Source organism: Fundulus heteroclitus, chromosome 1 (assembly GCF_011125445.2).
Source record: "Fundulus heteroclitus isolate FHET01 chromosome 1, MU-UCD_Fhet_4.1, whole genome shotgun sequence".
NCBI classification, from domain to species: Eukaryota; Metazoa; Chordata; class Actinopteri; order Cyprinodontiformes; family Fundulidae; genus Fundulus; species Fundulus heteroclitus.
The window spans coordinates 24,704,247-24,730,980 of record NC_046361.1 but is presented as its reverse complement, the minus strand read 5'-3'; the positions used below and the strand labels follow the sequence as shown (position 1 = coordinate 24,730,980).

Here is a 26,734-nt window from a genome sequence, read left to right as displayed (position 1 = left end):
TCGATGCGCACGTAGACATATTTGGTATCAAAATCTAAGGTTCATCACTCCTCCTGTTGATGTTGCACATCTTTACCCTGATGCATTGTAAGGCTGTATTGTTTGGAAGCGCAGTGCTTGTGAACAGACAAAGGCTACAAAAAGTTGCAAAATAACACGCTCAGCAGTCAATTGCATTATGTAAGATTCATAAGGCTTTCAGGTCTGTTTAAACAGCTTTTGCAATGATGCAAACATTAATGAACTCTTCTCCTTTGGCATTTCCATCCAGAGAATGACTGTGTTCCTTATAGGCTTTTTTTTCTGCAGGATTTCTAATAATAATCTAATAAAGTCAGTTCGCAATGGTTTAATAATACTAAAACAAAATTGTCCCACCTAACATTTTCATGCTGTCTCGTGTGACGTTTGGTTTGTTTCGGTTTGCGTGCTCTAATTTTTACCTGCATCATTTTATCTTACTCATCCAGGGGTGTCGGCTGCATCTTCTATGAAATGATCACAGGCAGGCCTCTCTTCCCTGGGTCAACTGTGGAGGATGAACTGCACCTCATATTTCGCATTCTTGGTGGGAAATCCTCAGATCCGGACGAGTGTTTGCTCTGTGCAGACCCGTCCTGCTTATGTGTTTTTGTGCATTTGATCTCAACCATTCCTCTTTACTTTCCCCAAACAGGTACTCCCACCGAAGAGACTTGGCCCGGGATCGCTACAAGTGAAGAGTTTAAAACGTACAATTTCCCCCGCTACCATGCAGAACCCATTGTCAACCATGCACCCAGGTACAAAGTGCTCTGTTTGTAGTTCAAGTTCATGTGATATTTTAACCATAAAATTATTAAGTGTAATTTTTCTTTAAAAGGGCATAATAATTAGGCTTATCTGTACAGATTTAATCACTCCACTCATTCTTCTTCTGAACCACTTTTCCTCTCTGTGTCACAGGATAGACAGCGATGGTCTGGACTTGTTGCTGAAGCTCTTACAGGTGAAGTACCTTTCTGTTTATTAATAATGAGGAGAACCTCAGAGTAAAAGAAGTCGCAAGAACGCGATAAATAATTAACATCTTTGTCTTTTTATCTCTAGTTTGAAGCAAAGGATCGTGTATCTGCTGAAGAGGCTCTAAGACACTCGTATTTCAGGACTCTAGGGGAGCACGTTCAATCGCTGCCCGACAGTGAGTGCTAATACTATGAACTGAATAATTACCTTAAAGTGGAAACTGTCTCATCATTTCTGTGTATTTGTGTTTTTAGCTGCTTCCATCTTCTCTGTAAAAGGCATCCAATTGCATAGAGATCCAGGGAAGAGGTCCTCAATTCACCCGGAGTCAAGTAAGTCCCCCATAATAAACTAAGGGAGGAAAGAAAAAGATTTAGGACTCCTTTACTTAATTAGGACAACAGGACGTGTTCCCTGTCTTTCTCCCTCTACGCTTTCCCGCTTTTCTGTACGTGTTGCCTTAATGTTGTGTCTCCAAACACTTTGCAGTCATGTCGCAAAACAGTTTTCTTCTTCATGAGTTCCATTCTCCAAACCCTAATTGTCAATATTTATCAGTCATACAGCAAAATAGGTGCAATGGGTATTATTACTTTGACAGTTACTGTGAATTTAGTCCTCTACAACTCAAATTCTAACAATCCTGGCTTTTGTCTAGACTTTGATGATAACTTGACATTTATCTTGCATTGCTATACATGTAGGATTGAGATATATAGTTGTCAGATTCATATCCTGTCATACATTCATTGCCATAACCTTAGTGATTGATCTTCTGTCTATCTAGATGGAGGCTAATTATTAAGTCCTAGTCAGAGCTGGGATTGTGACTGAGTAAATGTAAAGGCTTGGTCAGTAGCCTCAGCTGTACTTTCTTCGTAAATTTTTTTTTAACACAATTTTTATTTTGCATATCATGAATCCCATTTTATTACATGTGGGATTTCATATAGTCAGTTATTTTTGGCGGACAATCTGTTCCAGTGCCTTGCACAAGTAGCCAAACCCCTTGTGTTGTTACTTTTTTTAATCATGTTTACAACCACAAACTTTAATGCATTCTATTTGAAGTTTAGGTGGAAGACCAACACAGAGTAGTACATAATTATGAAGTGGAGGGAGAATAAAATGAATTTATATTTTAAAAAGTGTGTTCTAAAAAGTGTGATGTGTGCATACATTAGTTAGCCCTCTTTCAATCAAATGTTTCTAAATAAAATTAAGTGCAACTAAAAAAGCTAATATTACACAATGTATAATTTTCCTTCCACTTAAAAAATGTCCCCTACTTTGTGCTACTTTAAATAAACTGATGCTTGTGGTTGTAATGTGACAAAGTGTGAAAAAGTTCCAATGACATGAATGCTTCTGCAAGGCATTGAAACTGTCTTGCCAATTAGTCCTTGCTACCCCACATCTTATAAATCTTGCTAAAAAATCCTTCAGATAAAAAGCTTAATGAGACAAAAATCCTGCGAGTGGTATCCATTGGAGGGTTGTGTGTTTTTCTGTTATTTTCTGGCCCTAATTTTTGCAGTGGGAGTGAAGCTGTGTTGGCATCTGCTGTGTTCAAATTTGTTCCATTAAGTTGGATATTAAAAAACCTTTAATTGTCCAAAGGGATTTGTTGCCATTAAATGAAACCTTTTATCCAATGAAATAAATTATCCTTTTCTTTCATCCCTCTACCAGGAAATAAAATCCTTTTTTTATTAGATTACTGTCCCTGTGCTTTAAACAAAATTAGTCCAATATTTCTGCTAGTTTTGATTGCTTACATTGTCTACTTTTCAATTATTTTCTTAATTAAACTTCCAAAAACCTAATCGCTGATAATAGATGAACAAACTACTACATTCAAACACATTACCAAAGTTGTGTTATTGATTCATTTACTTTTCTAATGCCTCCAACATTCGCTTTAATTTTCTCCAGTCTTTCTGTCCTTTAGTCTCAGTCTCTGTTTGTGTGTCTCTTTTTACCGTTTCTGTCCTGTTCAAGTAAACTGTCTTTTCTCTTTGGTACCCATGCGCTCTTCTTCTGCTCTGTTCATCTTTTCCTTAACCCTTTCTCTAATCTCCCTTGTGTTCCTGCCTCAAACTCCTCCGTAACACCTCAATATTCCCAACCTTCCCTGTTCCCTGTCCCTTAAAAAAGCGGTGGCCCATAAGCTAGGCTCTGCACCCTCGCAGTACTTCCAGAGAGAGGCAGCCAATCCCAGGGCTCAGAGTCACAATCTCTCCTCCACTTCCACTGGCTGACTGGGCCCTAACAATCTGGTAAATACTGTCTCTTTCTCTCAGACTGTCTTCTATTCACTTACCCTTCTCCTGTTACTGTTTTGCATTTCTTCTTCCTGCGGCACCTTGTCTTTGTTGCATATCTACTTCATGTGCACCTTACACCACACTGCATCACTGTTTTCCATCATATTTTTGTTCCCCAATTCCATTCTCTGAGCTGTTGATCACCTTAAAGTTTCACCTTTTTGTTTTCTTGAAAGAGGTTTTCTTCCGCCATTTTACTTCCCCTCTCTCCTCTATTTTGCTCTGAATCTAGAAGCATCATCTCAGCTTCCTCTTTAATGTGTCTCCCTTTTGAGCCACACGCAGTGTTTATTTCAGGATCCAGTGAAGCCACGGTATAAAAAGACTAATCAGTGATCAGGGTGTTGCTTGACTGTTTTCATTTGCAGTCCTGTTTAGGTTTCTTCAGCGGGAGATGTAGCATATTCGGCAGTCTGTGAGTTTAGATTTTAGAACGAGTGGATTTGTCTTGTTTTTAACAGCATGGAAATGTGTGTTTTACTGTTTTATTGCTGTGTTTAACAACGTTTGGTAAGTATGAGCAACTCTATGAGCAAACTATGACAATAATAACAGAGTGACTTTTCTTTGCCGTGGATGTAATGCATGTATGCTAAGTACAATGCTTTGCAAAAGTATATATACCCTTTGAACTTTTCCACATTTACTCAGATTGCAACCACAGATTTCAAAGTCTTTGTAGGGAGAGCATAATTCTAAAGAGGATGGAAAATTATACTTTTTTTATTTCTATAATTTTTTTCAGCTAAAATCTGAAAAGTAAACATTTGCATTTAGCAAGTTGCTTGTTCACAGAACCACCTTTGGACATTATATCTTTGCCCATTTTTTCTTTGCTAAATAGCTCAATTGCAGTCGGATTGGATGGAGAGCTGTGAACAATAGTTTAAGTCTTGTGAAAAATTCTGACTTGGACTCAGGTCTGGACTTGTGTCCTGCAGGATGATGAACTTAGATCCCAGCCTTAGGTCTCTTCCCATAGTTCCTCCAAGCCCAGCTTTACCACAGAATGATGTTAGAGCTCTCATTCTTATCAGGGTTTATTTTTCTGTCACACATGGTGTCTTCTTCCACGTTTGCTGTGTCTCTTGCATTTCTTTTGGCAATCAGCATATGGATGTATCATTTTTATTACAAGGCTGGTATTACCAGCGTTGTCTTTGTAGGTTTGCCGTTTTATTAAACAATTTCCATTCTCAGATGATGTATTCACGAATACTCTTTTCAAATAGTGAAATATTTTTCATAAACTAAACCTGCTTTAAACTTTATGCCTGACCTCTCTGGCGTGCTCCTTTGTCATCTTGATGCAGTTTGCTCACCTTTGTCAAAATACTGAAGCTTTAACACAGATTTGATTGCAGACACACTACTTCAAAACTTTGAAATGCAGTTGGTTGCACTGGATTCTGTTTGGAGATTTTAGAGTATTTATCATTTCATAAATACGAATCATGGATAATTTTCTCCTCGGTTCAAAGTTCCTACCTTTGCAAAGCACTGTGTCTGCTTTCCATTGTGAGGTTTTGTTTTGGCAGCATTTAGCCATTTTTCAATTTCCTACATTTGGATTGAAGTAAACAAGAGTTTGTCACCTTTATATGATCCAGTTTTTTCCCCCTAGAATGATCACTGCTCTTTTTTTTTTTTTTTTTTTTTAAGTATTGAGCAAACTCGAGTAGCCGGGTTAAAAACCGGTGGAAAGTCTAGTTTTATTACTGATGTTTTGTAATGGAAAATCTTTAATAAACACAAATGAATGGTTACCATTTTACAAGGTACACTTCAAAGAAAGCAGTCAAATATAAAGTTAGCAGCTTTTGTTGACACTATTCTGTATTAATGCTATACAGTTAGTGCATATGACTGGGATGGCAACAACATGTTTATATAGTATAAGATAATTTAAATATTTTACAATATGAACAAAATTACTATGGTAATTGAGTGATGACTATTTAAGACACCAATGTAATGTATTTCTAGAACGTATTTGTATATAATTACCTACAATATATTTCTTTTTACTGCACCACTCTTTCTAAAACACAGGGCTAAGCAAGGATTGCTGTTTCAAGCTTTCTTTTAGGGAAACTAAGCTTGATCCTTCTTAATCACTTCAGCTGTAAAAAGAAATATTCTACCTCTGTGTTTACCCGATTATCACCTTTGGGAGAATGGTCCATTATTACACCTAGATTTGAAATATAGACTTTCCCATATGAGGTCTGAAATGAAAGGTCAATAAGGGGGTCCAGCTGGTTCCTGCTTGGCCTATACAGCATGACTTGAGTTTTCTGTTTCTTGTTAAAATTAAGTGCCATCAATCCCCTGATGTCACAAGGGCATTCAAGGCTGGACAAAACAATCTAGAGTGGAAAATAGACTTGGCAGTGATTTTCAAATTGATAAACGAAAACGGTTGCAATAAAAAAAAGAAGTCCAAGAATGAAGCCTTGTGGTATCTCCCAGAAAAGGTCAGCAATTGTCAAGATAAAGTTTTGACAATCACTCGTTCAACTGATTTTTTTTTTTTAGGAGATACAACTTGAATGATGTTGTTTTTACAATATTGTAAATTCAAATATGAAAAACTGGGAAGTGATGGCGTTCTGAAATCAGAATAATGAGCCTTCCAGTGGGATTTAAAAATGTTTTAAATTGAAATGGTTTGCTAAATTAATCTTTAAAATCCTTATAGTGGTGTGATTGCTGACTTAAAGGGAAATTTGCAAACTTGCAGTGTGGTTTGTTTGTCAAAACATTAATCCAGTGTTTTTTTTTATCAATCCCTCTCTTCTGTCTGTCTGTGTCTCCCTCAGGCCAGGGGAAGAACAGGAGGCAGAGTGTGTTGTTTTAGTGCTTGTGTGGCGGTGAGATGCGGAGGACAGTGACACGTGGAGCCGTCTCATCAAAACCCCGACCCCGCCACACGCATTCTGAAGGAGCAACGCACACCATGCCACATAAAGTCACACACTCCTACTAGAGGAAAAGAGACATACACATGCACACTCATGCAGGAAATGTGATAACAAAACCACACAAAACCATGGCTGAAGATTTCTAACTTATAGATAAAGACTCAGTTCAACACGTTAAGATGAAAATAGTAATTACAAAAAAAAAGTGTGATGCTGGAAGAAAAGTGGGGGAATATATGGTTCTCCTTGCTGCTACTACCACTGCTGTCCAGAAGAGGGCAGCGTTATGATGTGAGCTGACTCAGATTTGAAACAGAACTTGCTGTATCAGTGAGCTCTAGGAAGGAGTCAAAGTGAAGATGAATCAAAAGCAAAGAGTCAGAGGTGTCCACTCTCTGTTCAAATTATTGCTGTACATAGACTAAGCTGTAGAACTCTTGCTTTTTTCATAGCACACCTCAGCCTGAATCCAAACTCTAAAGCATTGCACCTCAACCCTAAACCTTGACCTAACCCCTTAAATGATCTTTCTGTTTATTTTTTTTGTTTTTTTTTTTTAAAATATCTATCTTAAAACACACTGACTCACACTGATGACTCACTTGAAAATGGCGAGTGTGTGGACAATGGAGTTTACAGAGATAACATTTGCACCTTATGGCCTAGCAGAGGTCAGGTTGGCTGTTTCTGTTACCTCATCAGTCGCTCCAGCAGAGTAGGATGCCACGTACATGACTGAACAAGAATCAATTGAAAAACCAAAAACGAACCCACTAAAATCATAGGACATGGATAAGATGTTGTTTTGCACTATTTCACTACTCTATATTTGAAAACACGCTGCATTCCCTCGATGCTGTAAAGAACAGTACGCTGTTTTCTTGAGAAGGATAACACTGAAGAGGTAAAGGAAGTGTACAAATCCTCACCTGCTGATTCCAGGAAACCCCTCCCCTCATCCTTTTTTTGCCTTGACTGAGAAGTTATTTGTTGTGTCATGTGCAGTTGTTGATGTTAAACTGTCCTCTTTGTATCTGATTTTACCTCTAACTCATGAGTAGATCCTTAAGAAACTAATCTTTTGTCAAACCTTATGTGCTTTTCATTTGTTTCTTTTATTTTTTTTACTATTTTACTTTTTTTTTTAAATAAAATAAATCTGTATATATGATCATGAGATTTACTTTTTCAGAAGAAACAATGATTATTCCAGGATGCCGTTCTCAGTCTTAACAGTGGGTGATTAGCTGGGGGCATGTTGCACATTCCTTGAGCTCAGGACTTTTTGCTTGTTTTGTTTCAGTGGATGCTGTGAGGTGCAGGTGATCGCGTGTCTCCCCCCAGTAGAGCAAATCATGGTCTGAAGTCCTTTGCAATGCTGGTTTATATTGTATTTAAAGAATTTCAGTCTGTTGTTTGGACGCTACCTTACATTATGTCCTTTCTCGTCATCTTTTTAAGCATGTTTTCTGTATTAAACACGTGTTTTTATGTTGGTATGTGGAATAGCTGCTGCAGGAAGAGGAATACCTCCAAGTGCTGCATGGGACATAATTTTATGACATGATTATTACACCACACAACACATAATATGAACCTAACGACTGTACCAAAAACAACCCAATAAAAAGGACAACACAGTGTAAAATAACCGTGAAGCCCTGACTGGGACCAGATGTGTTGTATGACAAATCTAAGTCAGCAGAAACAGTAATCAGGCACTCAAACACACAGCGCCCTCCATATGTCCTGCCACCCCCTCGTTAAAGATGTGTGAAAAGAAAAATCAATAAAAAAATTAATTAAAATACAGCAAATATGTTCGTCTTTATTACAGTGATTAAATCTTTCAGAAATTTGGAAAATGTAGAATTTTTTATTTATCATATATTTATCATATTTAGTGGAAAGACGAAACATTTTTTATTACTCCCCACAAAAATAAATATAAAAACATATTGGCAATTTCAATGAGTAAAATGTAAATGGAACAACTTTTCACTTTTTAAGTTAATTATAGTAATTGTTAATCTGTGATGTCCTGTTTCCATGAGCTATAAATATAAGGTGACACAGGCCCCCTTAGCCACTTTTCAAAAATGTGAAACACAAGATAATGTCATTTAGGTAAGAGAAATTACTCTAACGGTGTTTATTCATTAAACAACTGAAAATTACAAACAAGGACCAGAGTTCATCTTGTCACAAGACACAGCAAGATCGATATTAAGGGAGATAACATAATCTCTAAAACTCTCTATTGGAGAGCTGCTGCAGATTTTTCATTTAGACATTATGTCCTTGCAATAATAATAAAAAAAATATTTACTTTAATCATCTCAGTTTTTCCATTTTTTTTTACTTGGTGCCAATAAGTGTGGAGGGCGCTGCATTCTTTCCTTCATCCGTTTTGGTATTCCGTGCTGCCAGAGCCTGGACAACCATAGTCACTCCTCCCGAGCACACAACTGTTTTTCCACGGCAATTAGCTGACATAGCAACATGTACTGTATCCGGTCAGAAGGCCTGTCAGTGTACGACAGGGTTTCATCTGCTTCCGACTCTGACCTCAGGTCATTTCTGCATTTTCAAGTCAATTGATCCCATGCCTCTGCCTGTAATAAGGACTACTTATTTTCCTAGAGTGTGACCGTATGTAGCATGTACATAGATGATCCCTCACTCTGTATATACAGAAATGTACAGGTTTGATACAGCTATTCACATTCTAGATTTTTCTCCTTTTTTTTTTTTTTTTTGCTTTTCTTTATTAAAAGTCTTAGCAATATTTCTGTAATCAATAAAAAGCCATGGAAATTGACTGCATACGTGTTTATTTGAGAAGGTAAAACGTGACTTCCTGAATTGATAAAGGTTTTATTGGTTTTATTATCCAGTTCAACACTCTAAACCCAAAAAAAATCAAAGTGAAACTTCATATAAATGAGACAAAAGTTATTCAGCATGATGAATGTTATTAAAATTGAATAACATCAGCCAAAGTGGTTGGAACATCTTATTTATACATACTGTATATATTCTTAATTATAACTTTATTCAACCTAGACAAAAAGATTGTGAAGTTAGTGAAGTGCAGCGTAGTTGCGTTGCATGATGTCTTTGCGACCTACTGATGAGCTCTAAGCAGGTAAAATATTACGTAGTACACATAAATTCTGAAGTTTACACAAAATTCAGAATTTTTTAAAAACTGAAAACAAATTTAGAAATCTTAAGTTCAGAAAAGTGTGGTGTTCTGAAATAAAAATTGTTTAGGAAACATGTTACTTTATTTTCTACAGCCGTTAAAACTTGTTAAAAAAGCCAAATAGCATAGTGATTGAAATAAATGTTTCTGGAATTGAAGATCTGAAATGTTTAAAAGAAAAAAATGATTGATTTAATTTTATGTGTGCGTCACTCGGTGCCTGAGCAAGACGCTGTCCATCATGCGTTTCATAAAGTTTATTGCACAAACGGGGCTCCTTCTGTCACGCACAGCTGGCCTGACACCGCAAGGCAACCAGACCCACCTCATTCTCTACTTAAGCAGTGAGGACAGGACACAATGGTACAAACTAACAATAACTGTACTTTAACAACGCATCTAAAGACACCAAGAAATTTCACAGAAAAACATTTAAGACTCAGACAATGTATAAAATACACCCTGCAACAAAGCACAGAGAAATACATCAGTACAAATGGGATCAAAAATCAAGTTCATGTCTGAACATTTTAAAACAGAATGAAAACATGGAAACAAATGACTGGTTTCTGTTCACAGCTTTCTTTCACAATACACCACCCAGACATCTTTCTGCAGTGCTGTATAACTGTATACCTTACAATTAAAACCAAAAGCTTTTAAAAGTATTTTCATTCTTACGAAGGTGGCTCCTCTACAACTTTGTTGTTTTTGTGTACTGACGCTACAGTGGTGGCAGCATCAGATATTTGGGCTTCGGCGGGCCACGGGCTCCATCCACACAGAACTACAGGAACAACGCAGCCCCGAAACTGAAAGACAAAAGGCACAGGGTACACGGTTTGCCTCTGTGCGGTCGTTCGAGTGCGCACATGAATGGTGATGACGGGTTACCTGTCTGTTCATGAAGATGTATATGATGGGGTTGTAGACAGTGCTGCTTTTGGCTAAATAAACGGGTATGGTGGCAATGACGGGGTCTACATAAAGACTAGGGTCCATGATGACAGCCAGGGCCATTGCTGCATAAGGCAGCCAAGTGACCAAGAAGGCCAGAACCATCACCACAACCATGCGGGCAACCTGCCTCTCCACATGATAAGTGCGTCTACTCTCAGACGTTTGCAGCTTAGTGACCTGCGTAAAGCAGACAGATGATTTTTACTGTGACGGAACGGACGGATGGCGAAAATGCACATGCAGAATGTGCGTTGCTCACCTTATGAAGGGTCCATAAGAGTTTGGAGTAGGACACCATGATGGCTGAAAAAGGCACCGCAAAACATAAAGAGAAGTAGATGATGATATAGGACATGTTAGCAGCATCACGGCTGTACCAGTTTGGTGCGCAGGAAATTTTAACCCCTTCTAGGTCATAACTTCCCCACCCAAACAAAGGCGGGGTGTTCCACACAAATGACCACACCCAGGAGAGGACCACACCTGCGACTGCATGCCTGCGGATGACAAGAACACCATCTCACATGCTGTCAAAGGGAACGGTGTTCTATTTGTAGCAGGTTGAGTGCGTTGAGGTATATTAGTACATCTCACCTGGTCTGGAAAAGAACAGCCCCCATGGGATAACACACCACAATGTACCGCTCAACAGAAATGACAGCCACTGTACAGAGAGCAGATATACCTGTGTGTGGGGGAGGAGAAAGAAAAGCGTGTTTTAACTTTATTTATCCATACAGTAATTCACATAGAAGGAAATTTTCTCGTGCGTGATTTTGCCTTCTTATCAACAATCAAAAAATCTTCATTGTCATCATGTGTTACCGACTCAAAACGCACATAATTACACAAAACACGCACTCACAAGACATGATCTTTCCAGAAAAAATTAAATAGGATTTTAGGATAATAATAATAATAATAATAATAATAATAATAAACGTCTTACATTGCTGCATTGCTCATATGACTATCTTAATGGTAAATATTTAGATTCTCATTCAGAAAAGAATGAGAAGTTCTTAAATTCTGAAACTTCACAAACTATTCAGTTATATTTACTGATGTATTCCAAACCATTGTATTATCCAAACAAGGTTAGTTTTCAAGCTCGAAAGACATTATTTTGACATTTAAGTACTCGATGGCTTGAAAAAAAGGTTGGAATGTAATACTATATTTTTGTGAGAGTCAGTTAATTTACTCTTTATGGTAATTTGAATCTTTCTGCAAATCTTTTTTTAAACAGAGCTGCTGTGTTTATAATTTAGTGATCTTAACATATATGACATTATTAAAACCAACATTTAAGTCTCTTTAAAAATACTATTTATGTAACATTTATTTACTTGTGTTGTTTTTTTTAAATGTTAAAATCTTTCTGTTTGATGTTGGCGATGCAATTTGATAACGGCAAAAGCAATATTTTTGACTTCACTCTAATGCTCTTTCAGGCAGGGGTCCTTCCTTTAAGTAAATTTTCTTTCTAAAACCATCTCAGCATTATATTATAGTTAAATTCTGAAGCAGCTTAAAGCATTTAATTTGAAATTAGATAATGGAGGAAACTGAATTGCATAAACAAGGAACATCAATATCTGAATGTTCGCTTAATATTTTGATTTTGTATAATGGCAACAAGTACTAACACATGGAGGTTAAAGGTCAATGGACTAGGGTCAGACCTCTGTGAAAAACTAAACCTAACCTTTACAAAAAACAACTAATATCTTTAGTATCTTTAAAATATTGAAGTATTTCCAAATACGTCCCCAGATGTAAGATTGGTTTATTTCTTAAATAAAAGTGTTTTAACATTAATGAAATAGCAGTATGGTCAGTGTATAATGATAATAATTTTAAGCTAACAGTTACTCTAAAAGAGTATTTTAAAATTCTGTTACAAGATTTCTATGCATTATATACTTTATATATTGTGAATAAAAATGTGTTTATCCTGGTGAACATGAATTGGCAGATAAATAATATTATGAATCTGCTTTATAAAAGAATAATACACAGCAATTGATATTGTAACAAATGACACATTATTATGCACGTCTTTGTTGACTAATAGATTTGGATTACAAGATGAAATGTAGTACAGCGATGATTCTTGTTTTATTAATCAAAATACATGGTTCAAATTAGGCATCCTCCCTAAAATCAAATCCGTGTTACACAAACCTGCAGATAACATTTTGGAACTTAAAATAAAATAAAAAAGACTCACCAAAAAAGGAAACAGCAAAGCCTCCAAACACGCAGCCCAAACGTCCCAGGCTGAAGCGTCCCATGGCGCCGTTGAACGTGGTGGGCAGGCCTCCAAACACAGCACAGCCCAGGTCACATACAGCAAGGTTAACCAGGGCATAGCTCAGCGGCTGCCTCAGCTTTCTGTGAGCTGCTGTCACCGCAATCACAACGATGTTGAGGACAATCCCCCCTAAAGAGAAAACACCCATGATAAGGGCCAGTAGTGTGTATCCCCATTGAGGCAGGAGCTCTGAGCGGCTAAAACTATTAGCTGAGCTGTTTCCACTGAGGGTAGCGTGCTCCATTTTGGACCCGGTGTTTCAACAGAATGAAAACCCCCAAAATAAAAACAAGACTAGAAATATATGTGGTTAATCAGCAGCTCAAATCCAAAACTTTCAAGATATGAAGTTTTAAATACAAATAGGCTCTCAAAGGAGAAATAACAGTGCCTGCTCTTTGTTACTCCATCATCTACTCAACAGGTGCTCTGCAACATCTTCGGTAAAGATACAGAGATAGAGCTGCTTTAATAAGATGAACTATAATTCTTGTTGATTAAATCCGTAAAACCAGATTATAAAGATAGCGATAACCCTATCCTCTTAGACAGCACTTTCTATTATTACTCCAATATCCATAAACTGCTTGCAAGGAAATTATGCAAAGGTTTAGCTTATGATAGAATGGCTTTTCCTACCAAACAATTAGATTTTTTACAAACTTTATCTGTGTAGGGAAATCTAAATCTAAATTAACCTCTCCCCACAAATAACACACCGTTTTAAAAATGCAATTTTTTTCTTTCTTATATAATATTTTTTTAGTACATTCTCACAACAAACATGTTTGGATGATATTTTTTCAGGCTGCTAAAATGCAGACATGCAGCCAATAATTTTGATTGATAGTTATATGATAACATGATAATAAATCATAAGAGTTTATAATCTTTTTTTCTGTTAACAGACACATTGTTTTATCTAAAATAGAGTGCCTGGTAACAGAATATATAGCTATAGACCCTGAACCGTGTTGGAATAATAATAAGAGTTTATGATATGTGTTTTCTTCTTTCTTTGAATAACTACCCTTAAAGATCTTTAACAGTGAAGTTTTTCTTCCTATGTTGATTTATAGCTGATGGGGACTGAGAGTCTTACATCCTTTTTAACTTACAAAGTGTAGTTATTGTGATTTTTACCAAATGGTAAAGCATAACATCTGGTAACCAAACAGGCTTTTAGTTAAATATACATAAATAATTAGGATAGTTAGGATACAGTTTGGAAAGGCACAAAAAAAAACTAACAAGAAAAATCTAATTTGTAAAATAAAATCAGTGGGAGTATTTGAGAATGGGCTACATTGTTTTACAACCAGGTAACCATGCAGAAAAAAACTTTTCTATTTCTTGTTTGTATTTAGAGTCTGTGGAAATAGATGCCCCCAGTTGTATGCACACAGTGTAAAATATAAAGCTGTACACAGCATGTGACTGATATGACTGAGGCTGATAATTTCCATTCATTTCAAATATACTTTATTGATCTCAAAGGTAAATTAAATGTTGTAACTCCTATTGATCCAAATTCTTCAAAGAGTTATTGTAGACAGTGATGGCTGTTGGCAGGAAAGATCTCTTGTAGTGTTCTGTATTGCAACAAATTTGAAAAAGCCTCTGACTGAAGACACATAACTATAAGATAACTAATTGGATAAAACATGACTCGGTAGATTAAAGGGCTAAATGAGTGGTGTTTGTTATATGGCATCTGGATTGCATTTGAGTACCTCTAGTTCAAATTCTTAAATACAGAGACTGGCCAGAGCTTAACTGGATAGTTCTACACAAAACAAAGATTATTTTAAGGACTATAGAAGATTTGTAAAACTTTTTTTTCTCCAATCAAAACACACATACAAATACCATTTTCAATACAATCTTTCTTCTTTGTCCAAAATGTGAACAAGAGTGTCCTTTGTCCTTAAGGTGTAGGTGGACAGCAGAGTCCTGTCCAGAGGAGGTAGCTCTCCTGTGTTGAGCCATGCGTCTGTGGAGAAGTTGTTTGGTTTCTCCAATATAAAGATCAGAATATTCCTCACTGCACTGAACTGCATTCACCACTCCGCTCAGTAGTGTGGAACCCCACAATACTCCAGACATTTTGAATTGAGAAAGCTTTCTGGATGGGAAGCGAAAAGTCTTCAAACTTCGTAAAAAAGTCCAGTTGTTTTTTTGTTGTTTTTTTTTTACATTTTTTGCCATGTCCATGACCTGGATGACTGAAAATCTTCACCAGCATATGGACCAGGAGAGGAAAGAGCTCGTCCGTAGCTGACCTGTGGTAGCTGGGCAAGCCAGACTGACTTCCATGTGTGTTCAACACACAGCTTGTCATATTATGGGATATGTTTACGGCGTAGGATCAGTCTGGCTTGCCAGTTGCCAAGCTGTGACGCTGGCATCTATTTGAATGTGGCTCCTCTTACCCCACCTCCACAACACTAGGGGGCGCCAGACAGAGGCTCCTTTTTAACTCGGCTTGATCGCCAGTTGGTAAACAGCAAACATGGCGGCTTCCATGAAGAGAGCCGCTCACGACATAGAAACGCGAAAGAGGACCGACGATGTGCTTCTGGCGGAGGGGATTGACTTCAGCTCCCTGCTGTTGTCTCAGGCCGTGCTAGACGGTCTGTCCTCCGCGGGGTTTCAGAAACCGTCCCCGATCCAGCTCAAGGCGATCCCGCTGGGCCGCTGCGGACTCGGTAGGTGGAAGCGGTTCCGTCCGCATGTGTGCAGCAGATGACAAACAGGAGGGGATCTGTCAGCATCAGAAACAGGCTGAGATCCAGTATGTCTGATCTGCGAATCATTACAGAACCCAACCTGGCCGATACTTTGGGGCTCTCGCTAACCACATTCTTTCTTTTTTTGTGTGAAAATTATTCTGACTCTGATTATTAGAGATATAAAATGAAGGTCAACAAACTCATGCCTGTTGGATAATCAGTAATAATATTTTTTATATAAAAAGGGTTAAAGGAGTAGCTATGGTGCATAGATAGATACTGTGGATGGATGGATGGATGGATAACCTAAAGGTTACCTGTATTATCCTTTTGATATTTACTGTAATTATAATTTTCTCTACAAACAGATGAGTCAAATATATAAAATGGTGTATGTATGTATGTGTGTGTGTGTGCGTGTGTGTTTGTGTGCTAAATTGAGGAAAAATGCACCTAGTCACATTTAATAAATATTATGTGAAAAAGCTGTAATTTATTTAATTTTTTGTTCTGTACTGCTTTTGATATTTTTTTTTAATTGTTCATTTTGTTTCAGATTTGATTGTACAAGCGAAGTCTGGAACAGGGAAGACATGTGTGTTTGTCACCATTGCCCTGGATTCTCTTGTCCTGGACAATCCTGCCACTCAGGTTAGTGATATTAGTACTGTGCACAAGTTTTAGGGTGGTATGAAAACATTTTGTGAAAAGAATAATTGCTTATTTTTAACAAATGGCAAAGTGAGTGAAAAAACAAACATCTAAATGATTTGATGTTGCCACACTTTGCCTTCATACCTGCACCCATCCTAAAGCTGGGTGAGTAACAGACAAACTCTGCTATCAAGGTGAGGTTGAGGAAGATGGTTTCATGTCAGAGGTCATAGCACTGTGGCAGGACTGAGCACAGCAACAAGACACACAAGGCAGTCATACTGCATCAGCGGTATCTCTTCTAGACATATTTAAAAGTAGACCTGCATTTCAGGATGCTCTGTTCAATCCCTTCTGAAAAATGGACAATGCTGAAGATCGTAGACACAGTGGTGGGTCAAAGAATAGTGCAGCAGATGAAAAACATGTTAAGCTAATTTCCCTTCAAAATAGGAAGATGTCCAGCTATGCCATCAGCTCACAACTGGCAGAAATCAGTGGGACCCAGGTATACCCATCTGCTGTCTGGACAAGTCTGGCCAGAAGTGGTCTTCATGGAAGAGTTGCAGCCAAAAAGCTATACCTCAGACATGAAAACAAGGCCAACCAACTCAACACTGCACAAAAACATAGGTACTGGGGGGCAGAAAATGGCAGCAGGTGATCTGAACCGATGGGTGAAAATCTGAAATCTTTGGCTCTAGCAGAAGGCAGTTTGTTTGCTGGTGGACTGGAGAGCGTAAGTAATGGGTGTCTGCTGGCAACACTGAAGCACAAAGGAGGTGGTTCCTTGCAAGTTTGGGGATGAATTTGCAAGTGAAGAGGCACTAGTAGTTCTGCATCTGACAGACCGAGTGTCTGTCAGATGCAGAACAACTGGTCCATGTGTTTATCTCTTCAAAGCTCGACTTTTGTAACACACTCCTCATCGGGATTCCTAGCAAGAGCCCACAACAACTGCAATACATCCAGAACAGAACCACTAGGGTCCTGATGAGGGTGCATAAATAGGACCATATCACACCCATCCTTCACTCACTCCTCTGGCTTCCTGTTTCATCCAGGATCAACTACAAAATTGCTTTACCAACCCATCAGTGAATTCATAGAAATGCCCCGCCCTACCTCAAAGACCTCCTCACACCACAAACCTCCTAATGTAACCTCCGCTCAAAAAACAAAGCCACCTTACAGCCCCCCAGGACAAAGCTCCATAGTATGGGTGATCGGGCATTCTGCTCAGCTGCTCCTCAGCCCTGGAATTCCCTTCCAGACCACCTGAGGGCTCCTCAAACACCAGACTCTATTAAGCAAAGCCTAAAAACCTATCTTTTTTTTAAAGTCTTTTCTTAAATGTATTGTTGTACTTTGGCTTTTAAACGTGTTTTTAAACTTGTTGTACTCTGTAGCACCTTGGGATTGCTTTTAACAATGAAAAGTGCTTTACAAATAAAATGTATTATTATTAGATTTGGTTAGAATTAGTGGTGTCCTCAATGCTGAGAAATGTAAGTAGATACTTATCTATGATTCAGTGCCAGCAGGGAGGCTTATGACCCCAAATCTATTAAGCAGAAGGACAATGAACCCAAACATACAGCCATGGACATTAAGAACTGATTTTTCATCATGAAGAAGCCCAAGGAGTTTTTCAAGTGATGGCATGGCCTCCCCAGAGCACTGATTTCGACACCATCTAGTGTGTCTGGGGTTCCATGAGAGACAGAAGGATTTGAGGAAGACCGTATCCACAGAAGATCTGTGGTTATTTCTTAAAGATGTTTGGAACAACCTACCAGCCGAGTTTCTTTGAAAAACTGTGTGCAAGTGTACCGAGAAGAACGGATGTTGTGTTGAAGGCAAATGGTGGTCAAAGAAATTATTGATTTGTTTTTAGATCTCTCCTTTGCTCATTCGCCCAATTTTGTTAGTGGATGAAAATAAACTAATAACACTTCCACTGTCGGAATAATTCTTATTGCTATTGTAGCCATAGACAGATGGTTACAGGCATTAAGCGTTGATTTCAGTTCTCTATCTGTTGACTATAAGCTGCTTATCATGAAAGAGAAGCCTTTTTAATAATCTGAAAGCCCACCTGGTTAGAATCAGCTTGCACTTCTTTCCTCCAACCATTAGCTCTGGGGTCTTACCGCTTTAGACGTATCCAGCATCTGCTAATGATTTCTCTTATCCCCCCACCACAATCATTTTTCTTCCCCCTCAGGTTCTTGTGTTGGCTCCGACACGTGAGATCGCCGTGCAGATCCACTCGGTGGTGATGGCCATCGGCTGCTCCATGGAAGGCCTGGAGTGCCACGTTTTCATCGGGGGCAGGCCTGTGAGCCAAGACAAAGCCCACCTGAAGAAGTGCCACATCGCCGTGGGCTCCCCCGGTAAGAGGCCTGAGGGATCTCCCCATGTTGTTGTCGCGGGGATGTCTGCTGCTTTTGGAGACGTTGTTCCATGTTTGTGTTCTCAGGTCGCATCAAGCAGCTAATCGAGCTAGGCATGTTGTCGACGGCGAGCGTCAGGCTTTTTGTTCTGGATGAGGCGGACAAGCTGCTGGAGGAGGGCAGCTTTCAGGACCAGATAAAGTGAGCTCAGAACGGAGCAGATTGCTGCTAGGATTTTGAAACCCGTTATTCATGCATTTACCCGTCTCCGTGCTCTCTCCCAGCTGGATCTTCTCCTCTCTGCCGGCCAACAAACAAATGCTTGCGCTCTCTGCCACCTACCCAGAATCCCTTGCCCATCACCTTACCCGCTACATGAATGAACCGACTTTTGTCCGACTCAATCCAAGTGACATGGGCCTGAAAGGTGAGACTCTTTTTAATTGATATAAATTAAATTTACTGGGTTTCTACCCTAGCTTCTGAAACATTGAGATGTGAGGATTGTCTGCTATCCTTGCTCTAGGTCTAAAGCAGTATTACAAGCTGGTGCAGTCCCATCCGCTACCTCACAAAGTTTTTGAGGAGAAAGTGCAGCACCTGCTCGAGCTGTTCAGTAAAGTCCCTTTTAACCAAGCCTTGGTGTTCTCTAACTTGCACACAAGGTAACAGCAGCTTTAATCCTCATATTCCCTTTCACAGCTGCTGTTGAATATTAAGATGTGTTCCTGACATGCTGGATTTTTTCCCTCAGGGCCCAGCACCTGGCAGACATCCTGTCCTCCAAAGGCTTGCCTGCTGTTTGTATTTCAGGTGAGGTTAAAACTGTAATAGTGAATAAAATGAAGAAAATTTCTTCATTATTGAAAAACTCCTCCTTACTCCGGTAGTAATGCATATGTCCATTCACATATCGGTCAGAATGTTTAGTCTATGGAAGCGACCGGTGATTAAAAGGGACTGATTACGACACAGATCCTTGGTGGGCGATCTGTTTAGTAAATGCAAAAAAGATTTCCTTCAGTTGAAGCCACGAGGTTAAAGTAGGCAATAAAAAGAAATGACGCGTTTAAAAGTGACGCACAGTCTGTCTTAACTAAGATTATAACTAAGTTATTGTTTATTCAACACCAGCTAACTTTTGTTTCATTTTGATGTGACTCATGAGCATTTATTCCTTCTGTCTGAAGACACAAATGTCTTTTCTGTCTTTTGTTTATTTCTATTTTTGATAAACCTGCTCCTGTAAACAGTTCACTTGATGTTATTGTGAGGACTCACCAGCTAGCTAAATGAAAAATCCTTTTGGAAAGGGAAAATTTTAAACTATCTTGAGCCTGGACCATAGTTTACTGTACATACTAGAAGAGAAAAAAAATAATTGTGATAATTCTGTAATAATATTAATAAACTTTAGTTTGTATTTGCAAACCATGAAAACTTTTCTTGGTTTCTCTTTCAATGGTTTCGTGCAAAATAAATAATTCAACATGTATGTTTCAAACTGGGATCTAACAGAATCCTTAATTAGTGCAGAGTTGAACCAAGTTCTATTATATACGTGTTGAAGGAGCCGATTTTAGTTTTAGGTAAGGTATATTCTTAGAGCAATATTTGTGTTTGTGATTCTCTGACATCTGGCAAAAATAAATAATATTTTCTGCTATAAATCAACAATATTACAAAAAGGATTTTGTGATATTGTTTATAGTTGCATATAAATAAATGCTGCAAAAGGATGTGATTAAACTCTCAATATAACAGGACAACTCAAACCAAATGTCTAGGTCTTTAAAATGCGAACATTGTATTTATTATTGCCCTCATCAAATGTAATTGTAAACAGTATTGACTGTTAGAATATTGCCCATCCCTAATGGGAACATAAAAAAGTGGGATGACTATAAGGCTCCTTTTAAAGCCAGAGACTGTCGAGGGAAGAAGAAGTTATAACCAAGTTAAATCCTAAGGTTTCTGTTTTCACTTTATCTTTGTCTAGCAAATAATATTTTTAAGGTTGGATTAAAATAAATGTAGAAGTTAATAAATATTAGATAATTTGTACATTAAAACACCCAAATTAATAAAGGATGTGCTTTCTTTTTTACCTGGCTGTATTTTTAGGTCACATCCCTTGTTGCTGATTAAGACAGGTCCACATTTGCTAATGGCAAAAGCTTTGATCGCTTTGCCACAAGAAGTCGATCTTTAAGTCGAAGTGGAGATTTGAGCAGACGACACACAGATCTACAGCTGACTGCACCATGTCGTGCATTTTTACCATCTTAGCAGGAAAAAAAGAAAAAAAAACATTTTATTACAGTTAAAACTATGGGATGAGAAAGGGCAGTTGATTTTGCATTGCATTGTGGGATGCGGTCGCCATTTCCCAGGGTACCGGCCTTTGTTTACATTGCTGATTTGGAAGCTGTGCTGTGAGATATGATCAAAATTAAGAAAAGTATAATAAATAAATGAAAGAACCGACATGATGTGAAGTAAAATGAGTTATAACACGAGGGATGATCCATACAGGTGGTCTGAGTCAGGACCAGAGGCTTGAGGCGATGTCCAAACTGAAGCAGTATCAGTGCAGGGTGCTCATCTCCACCGACCTGGTGAGACGGACCGTTTTCCAGGACTTACTTTCCCCTTTGGATTTTGTACCTATTAGTTAAGATTGCGCTGCCTTTTAACATGAATGTCCTTGATTTTGTTCTCCTTCCCCCTGATACAGACTTCCAGGGGTATAGATGCAGAGAAAGTGAACCTGGTGATCAACCTGGATGTGCCACAGGATTGGGAAACCTACATGCACAGAATCGGACGGGCTGGGCGGTTTGGTATGTCTCCATTAATTAAAGAGGACCAGAAAGGTTTCCTGTCTGACCTCCAGCTTTTTAACATCATCCATCCAGTCGGCCCAGGTGGTTAATGATGTTATAGCCGACAGGGCCGTTTGCTGAGAGGTTGCATCATTTCTGCACTAACAACTCTGTTTCAGATTTTTTTTAGGAAACAGGTTGTCTCACTGCAGACCTGCAAAAACGAAACATAACTTTTACAGTGACTTGGAGACACATGCAAACCCGTTGTATTCATTTTACATTATGTTGCGTTACAATCCCAAACATTATTGTATCTTATCATGATTTTATGGAATAGATCAACACAAAATAGTGCACAGTTGTCAAGTTGTATGAAAATGAAGCATCTTTTACAATCAAAAATCATGACAGGGTGGCATGCAATTTGGATTCAGCTCTGATGATTTGATAATTTGTAGAACCAGTGTTTCAGTTCTAGAGACAAAAACAAATGTACCCATTCTTCTTTGCAAAATATTGTACACAGTCAGATTGGATGGTGAGCAGCTTAACAGTCCAGTGTTCCTTGAGATTTTCAATAGTATGTTAATGTAAACTTGGACTTGGCGTTCTTAAAAATGCATGAATATGCTATAATCTCAACCATCCATCATAGCTCTGGTTTTATATTTAGGATCATTGTCCCACTGTAAGGTGAACCTCCATCCCATTTTCAAGCCTATTTTCAGGATTGCTCTGTATTCGGATCAACCCTCATCCCATCGTCTTTGACCAGCTTCAGTGTCCAAGCTAAAGAAAAGCGTCCCCACAGCATGATGCTACCACCATCATGAGGAAGGTGTGTTTGGGGTAATATACAGTGCTAGTTTTATCTAGAGATGCACCGATTTGATACCTGGATCGGATATCAGCTCCGATATTGACTAGTTAGCTGGATCAGATATCGGATGAATGACACCGATCCACCATTCCCATCCCGTCATTTAATTTTCTTTAAATTAATATCATACACAGCAATACAGTAACAACGATCTAGTCACTTCAATTCTATATTTGCAACGCTGGTTATGTCATCACACAGAGGACGCACAGCAGCTAGTTATCAACAAACACAGAGCATCATTCAGGAAGCACCTGACCAAGCAAAGTATGCTATTTGGAAACATTTCAGACATGATAGTCTGACTGCAACATGCAATATCTGCAACATAAAAATTGCAAGGGGTGGTGATAAAGTTGTTAAATTCAACAACACAAACTTAAATAAGCACCTCCTAAAGCACCATGCTAAAGAACATGCAGACCTTTTTTTTATATAACAATGTGTACGTCAAGTCTGATGCCTTCACTCACATGGCATGGTATACGATTAATTCATTCAACAGTAGTATCGTATCGGTATCGGGTATTGCCTGATATGCTTAGCCCAGGTATCGGTATCGGAATGGAAAAAACTGGATCGGTGCATCTCTAGTTTTCTCCCACATGTAAGAGGTTTTGCATTTAGGCCAAAAGGTTCCTCCTCACAGTTCCTTGCTCCACATGTCACCTACATGGCTTGTGAGGAAACTGCAAATGGGACATGTTTGGCGGTCTTGTTGCCACTTTCCCATGAATACCAGCATTGCAGAATGCACAATTAATAGTTTTTGTGTCCAGCGATTCCCACACCTAAGTTGTGGATCTCCAGAATTATCGTGAATGAATGCTCTCCTTGCTTGGGCTGCTAGTTTAGCTGGAGCGCCATATCTTCTTTGACTTGCAGTTGTGTAATACTTGTTTAATTTTTGAAGGATGAAATGAACCGTGCTATGTGAAATTTTCAAAGGTTTGAACATCGTTTTATTACAAAAGTGAGCTTTAAACTTCACGACGCGGTTTGCTAACTAAAAGAACTCACAGAACAGCTGGATTAAATTGCACTATATACTGGTTGTGTGACATCTGAAGGAAACAGCTTTTACTGTATTTTATTTAGTTGTATCAGTAAGTGAACAGAGGAATAGAAATGTGTGAAACGTTCCTGTTTAATTTTTATGTTTGCCATTTACCATCACATAAAATCCCTATAAGATACATGCAGGTTTGTGGAACTAATTTTGCTTTCTGTTTTGCTTGCAAAACATTTTGACCGACGGCAGTACGTTTCTGAATTTAATTTGCCTGACTCGCGTCACAGCGGCTGCATTAAACACTCTTTTTGAAGATTAGCTTTGTTCCCTTCAGTATCAGCAGGTTTTAAACGCAGAGCAAGATCAAAAGGTTCTGAGTAATCTGCATTTAATTAAAATTACCCTGACCCAACCGCTGTGCTGTAGAGGGAAGCATTATTAAATCTTAGCTTACATGCGCTGTCGGTGTCCCTCTTTACCCAACCTTCACTTGTTCTTTGACCCTCTTCTGCCATTATAGGGCTCCTCTTCATAATTTGCCTGTGTTTGTAGGCACTCAGGGGATGGCTGTGACCTACTGCTGCCATGGAGAAGAGGAGAACAAGATGATGGCCATTGCTCAGAAGTGTGGGCTCAGTTTGTCTGCTTTACCATGTGAGTCCCTGCGGGTCGTTTCCTTACTTTTTAAGACGCTAATTTAAAGCAGATCAAGTGAACTGGTTCTCATCCCATGTGCTTACTTTCATTTTAGCCACCTTAGAGCCTGCTTTGATGGATGAGCAATGTGACTGGGACGTGTGCTCCGAGGCCACCGCTCCAGACAATATATCTCAGCTGATTTCCAGAACTGTGAAGAAAAAGCGTACAAAGGCCGGAGCGCCGGTGTCTGATCCCATCGGTAACAAAGCTGTAGACTCCAGCGGTCAGAAGAGGCCAGATAAAACCCAAACAGCAACCCTGACACCACAGGTCGAAGAGGAAAAAGAAAGGGAGGTGGCTTCCATCAGGGTGGAGAGTCAGCAGCGTCGTCCCCCACAAGTGCCGCCGACTAGGAAGGAGCTGCAGGACGCCCTGCCAAAGATCCCCCCCCTCACCGCATTCAAGAGCAGCCGGCCGAAGTTTGTCACGTTTGAGGAGGCCGAGCTGGACTTCCAGACCTTCATCACCACAGGTTTGGGCCGGACAGTGGAGATCATCAGAGAGTTCAGAGGGAGGGAATGCGGTGATGAGAATGAGAGCGAGAACGGGCACAACGAGTACGTCACGCTGGAGGACGAGGGCGCTGTAGTTTTGAACCAAAGGTGCGAACGATTGCAACCGATCTCTGATTCCTCCCACTCTGATCCGGACGTTGGTGCCAAATCCCGAGGTTCGCAGGAGTCCACAGGTGCTGAACAAAAGGCGGTTTTCATCAAACATGTGGCTGGAACTGCATCTGCTGTGCCCAAAGGCATTAAACCCACAATATACGACAAGAAAACCAGTTCAACAAGCGGGGGAGCTCCATCTCAGCCTGAGGGCAACGAGTTTCTAAGAAGTAGACAAGCCAAGCAGACCACACCTGCTCAGACTCACAGGGAAAAGTCCCAAAAAATGAAAAGAGATAGCGGAAAGTTGTTCAAGACTGAAGGAGAGCCAAAGAGGGAGACTGATGAAGATGAGTGCATGGAGACGGAGGAGGACAGGAGCGCTGAGGCGTACTGGAAAGCCTGCTACGAAGCCTGGAGCGATTACTACTCTGCTATGTCCGTTTTCCCAGAGCACGGCTACCAGAGCTACTACAGCGTAGCTCACAACTGGATGGCCGCTTACCGCATGAATGCCGTCTACATGCAGGAACTCATGAAAGACTAATTCAGCTTTTCAAGTCATTCTGATATGTTAGAAAATGCCTTCAGTCATCGTTCGTTTCTTGCTGTTTCCTGCATGTATTTGATTCAAAGAGCAGGTTTACTCATTTACAACCACTTTGTAACACATTACCCAGACTCTGCACTGTACTATATTTTAGATCCTATTCTTTTCTGTCAGGTTCGTTTGAATTCATCGTATCAGTGTATGATTTGTATGCAGGGCAAATACTTCCAAAGCAAGATTAAACAGTGGCATTCTGCATGTTTTCTCCACCTGCCCCTGATTACAGGCCAATCAGCCCAAGTGCCAATTCACCCAATCAGCGCTAGGCAACACAAACGGCAAATAGCACTCGAATAAATAAACTGGAGGAACACTTGAGCTAATTCCTTCAGCCGTAGCATATTTGTTTCTGATTTAAATCAGATGAAAGCGAAATGTTTTCTGAAGTTCAGGCCAAGCGGAGGAGTGAGCGGTAACCAGGAGGAGATTTCTTAGAAATCTGTGAAAGAGATTACGAATTAGAGGTCAGGGATGCACAAAGTGAAGCAGAGATGATCACACTTATGCGCACAATACCACATTTTGTCATGATTGTGTGCAAAATTTGGATTAAATGTAGCCTGTCTATAGATAAAGAGTGAAGAGCCGTGTTGTAAATGGAGCTTCAATAAGAAAAAAAGAACCGTGGGGGTAAGAACCGAAACTAAAAGTTGAAGAAATTAGAAATTATTCAAAACTGCTTTTAAAAGCATCCAGAGCCTTAAAAAGTCAAAGTCTGCATAAATGTGCTTTTCATGTCATTATCTGTCAGGCATCCGCGTTGTCATGACCCCCTGACGGCAAAGGTAAAAAAAAAAGGGATTTACGTTTTAGAATGTGACGGGATCTTTGAAGTGCACAAGCAAGCAAAAAGGATCCTCGGGTTGTTGGTGATGAATGGGATGGGGGTCGAAGGTTCCTGCTGTTCATCTTAGCCGCTGTGAACTTCCTGAAGTGCTCCGCAGACACGCTGCTGCTACTCTCTTCTGCTCTGTGGGAGAGAGCGGCAGGGGCCGGCGTGCACCATTTCATCTATGAAGTTGTGTCAAAATGCTTAGCGGTGAATATCGTCATGGAGCGACTCCAAGCAACTGCCCTTTCCTATGAAACCGAGCAAGGAAAGCCAGGGTTCGGATTTTGGCAATGCAGCTTAACTTTTAGTCATGATATCTTAGATTCCCGAATGTTATTCTATGTCCCCCATTGTCCTTTTCGTTTTATGGATTTGGACAGGATGTGTTTTGTTATGAGTTTGTTTGGGCTGTCTCAAAAGAGGATTCCGAAAGAGAAACAAATTGGGAGACAAAAGAAAACTATTTAGTCTGGCAAACAGACACAAATCGTAACTAAATATATCATTCATGACACACTGAGCCATGTACAAACAGGGATCCTGCTGACTGCTCTTCTGTTTCTGTTGTGCACTCTGTTCATAATCAAAGGTTTAAGGCAACGTTGAAAGAGGAGTCCAGCTGAGGCTGGAAGTGTCCCCACTCCTTCATCAACAGGGTCATCTCAGCAGGCCTCCTCCAGGTCTGATGTGGGCTGCTGTAGCTTGCTGCTTCCCTGCTGGACAACGATTGGTCCACATAAAT

At 39.4% G+C, this 26,734-nt stretch overlaps 3 protein-coding genes across 10 annotated transcripts in view; 2 read left to right on the top strand and 1 right to left on the bottom strand.

Moving 5' to 3' along the window:
- Positions 1 to 9,077, top strand: part of LOC105935881 (cyclin-dependent kinase 17) — a 59,139-nt gene extending 50,062 nt beyond the window's left edge. For 4 of the 8 annotated variants that reach the window (XM_012876482.3, XM_036138562.1, XM_036138551.1 and 1 more), the window contains 7 exons: positions 471 to 568; positions 677 to 782; positions 946 to 988; positions 1,090 to 1,180; positions 1,260 to 1,337; positions 3,163 to 3,284; positions 6,155 to 9,077. In XM_012876482.3, coding sequence (XP_012731936.2) covers positions 471 to 568; positions 677 to 782; positions 946 to 988; positions 1,090 to 1,180; positions 1,260 to 1,337; positions 3,163 to 3,266 — 520 coding nt within the window. In that variant the 3' untranslated portion in view covers positions 3,267 to 3,284; positions 6,155 to 9,077. Of the gene's footprint in view, positions 1 to 470; positions 569 to 676; positions 783 to 945; positions 989 to 1,089; positions 1,181 to 1,259; positions 1,338 to 3,162; positions 3,285 to 3,700; positions 3,748 to 6,154 lie in introns of those variants that run through there. The other 4 variants (XM_012876483.3, XM_021323540.2, XM_036138542.1 and 1 more) reach the window with 3 other exon arrangements.
- A 975-nt stretch (positions 9,078 to 10,052) lies between these two features.
- Positions 10,053 to 12,985, bottom strand: parapinopsina (parapinopsin a). The gene is made up of 5 exons (XM_012876455.3): positions 12,658 to 12,985; positions 11,019 to 11,109; positions 10,684 to 10,921; positions 10,359 to 10,601; positions 10,053 to 10,276 (listed from the first exon to the last, which is right to left on the bottom strand). Exons 1-5 carry the CDS (start codon positions 12,983 to 12,985, stop codon positions 10,142 to 10,144), a joined length of 1,035 nt encoding a protein of 344 aa, XP_012731909.3. The 3' UTR covers positions 10,053 to 10,141.
- A 2,235-nt stretch (positions 12,986 to 15,220) lies between these two features.
- On the top strand, positions 15,221 to 26,208 carry ddx20 (DEAD (Asp-Glu-Ala-Asp) box polypeptide 20). The gene is made up of 11 exons (XM_036138522.1): positions 15,221 to 15,449; positions 16,030 to 16,124; positions 18,355 to 18,523; positions 18,610 to 18,724; positions 18,808 to 18,950; positions 19,050 to 19,188; positions 19,278 to 19,336; positions 21,059 to 21,141; positions 21,261 to 21,366; positions 23,796 to 23,897; positions 23,995 to 26,208. Exons 1-11 carry the CDS (start codon positions 15,254 to 15,256, stop codon positions 25,095 to 25,097), a joined length of 2,310 nt encoding a protein of 769 aa, XP_035994415.1. The 5' UTR covers positions 15,221 to 15,253; the 3' UTR covers positions 25,098 to 26,208.
- Positions 26,209 to 26,734: the final 526 nt, after the last annotated feature.

Bases quoted from the DNA above. Each gene is read 5' to 3' on its own strand.
- parapinopsina (XM_012876455.3), bottom strand. From the start codon at position 12,985: ATGGAGCACGCTACCCTCAGTGGAAACAGCTCAGCTAATAGTTTTAGC. The intron at 10,602-10,683 runs GTGAGCAACGCA...TGCTTTACGCAG, and splicing joins TCTTATGGACCCTTCATAAG to GTCACTAAGCTGCAAACGTC. The intron at 10,277-10,358 runs GTAACCCGTCAT...TTTGTCTTTCAG, and splicing joins ACATCTTCATGAACAGACAG to TTTCGGGGCTGCGTTGTTCC.
- ddx20 (XM_036138522.1), top strand. From the start codon at position 15,254: ATGGCGGCTTCCATGAAGAGAGCCGCTCACGACATAGAAACGCGAAAG. The intron at 18,951-19,049 runs GTGAGACTCTTT...TCCTTGCTCTAG, and splicing joins AAGTGACATGGGCCTGAAAG to GTCTAAAGCAGTATTACAAG. The intron at 19,337-21,058 runs GTGAGGTTAAAA...TGATCCATACAG, and splicing joins GCCTGCTGTTTGTATTTCAG to GTGGTCTGAGTCAGGACCAG.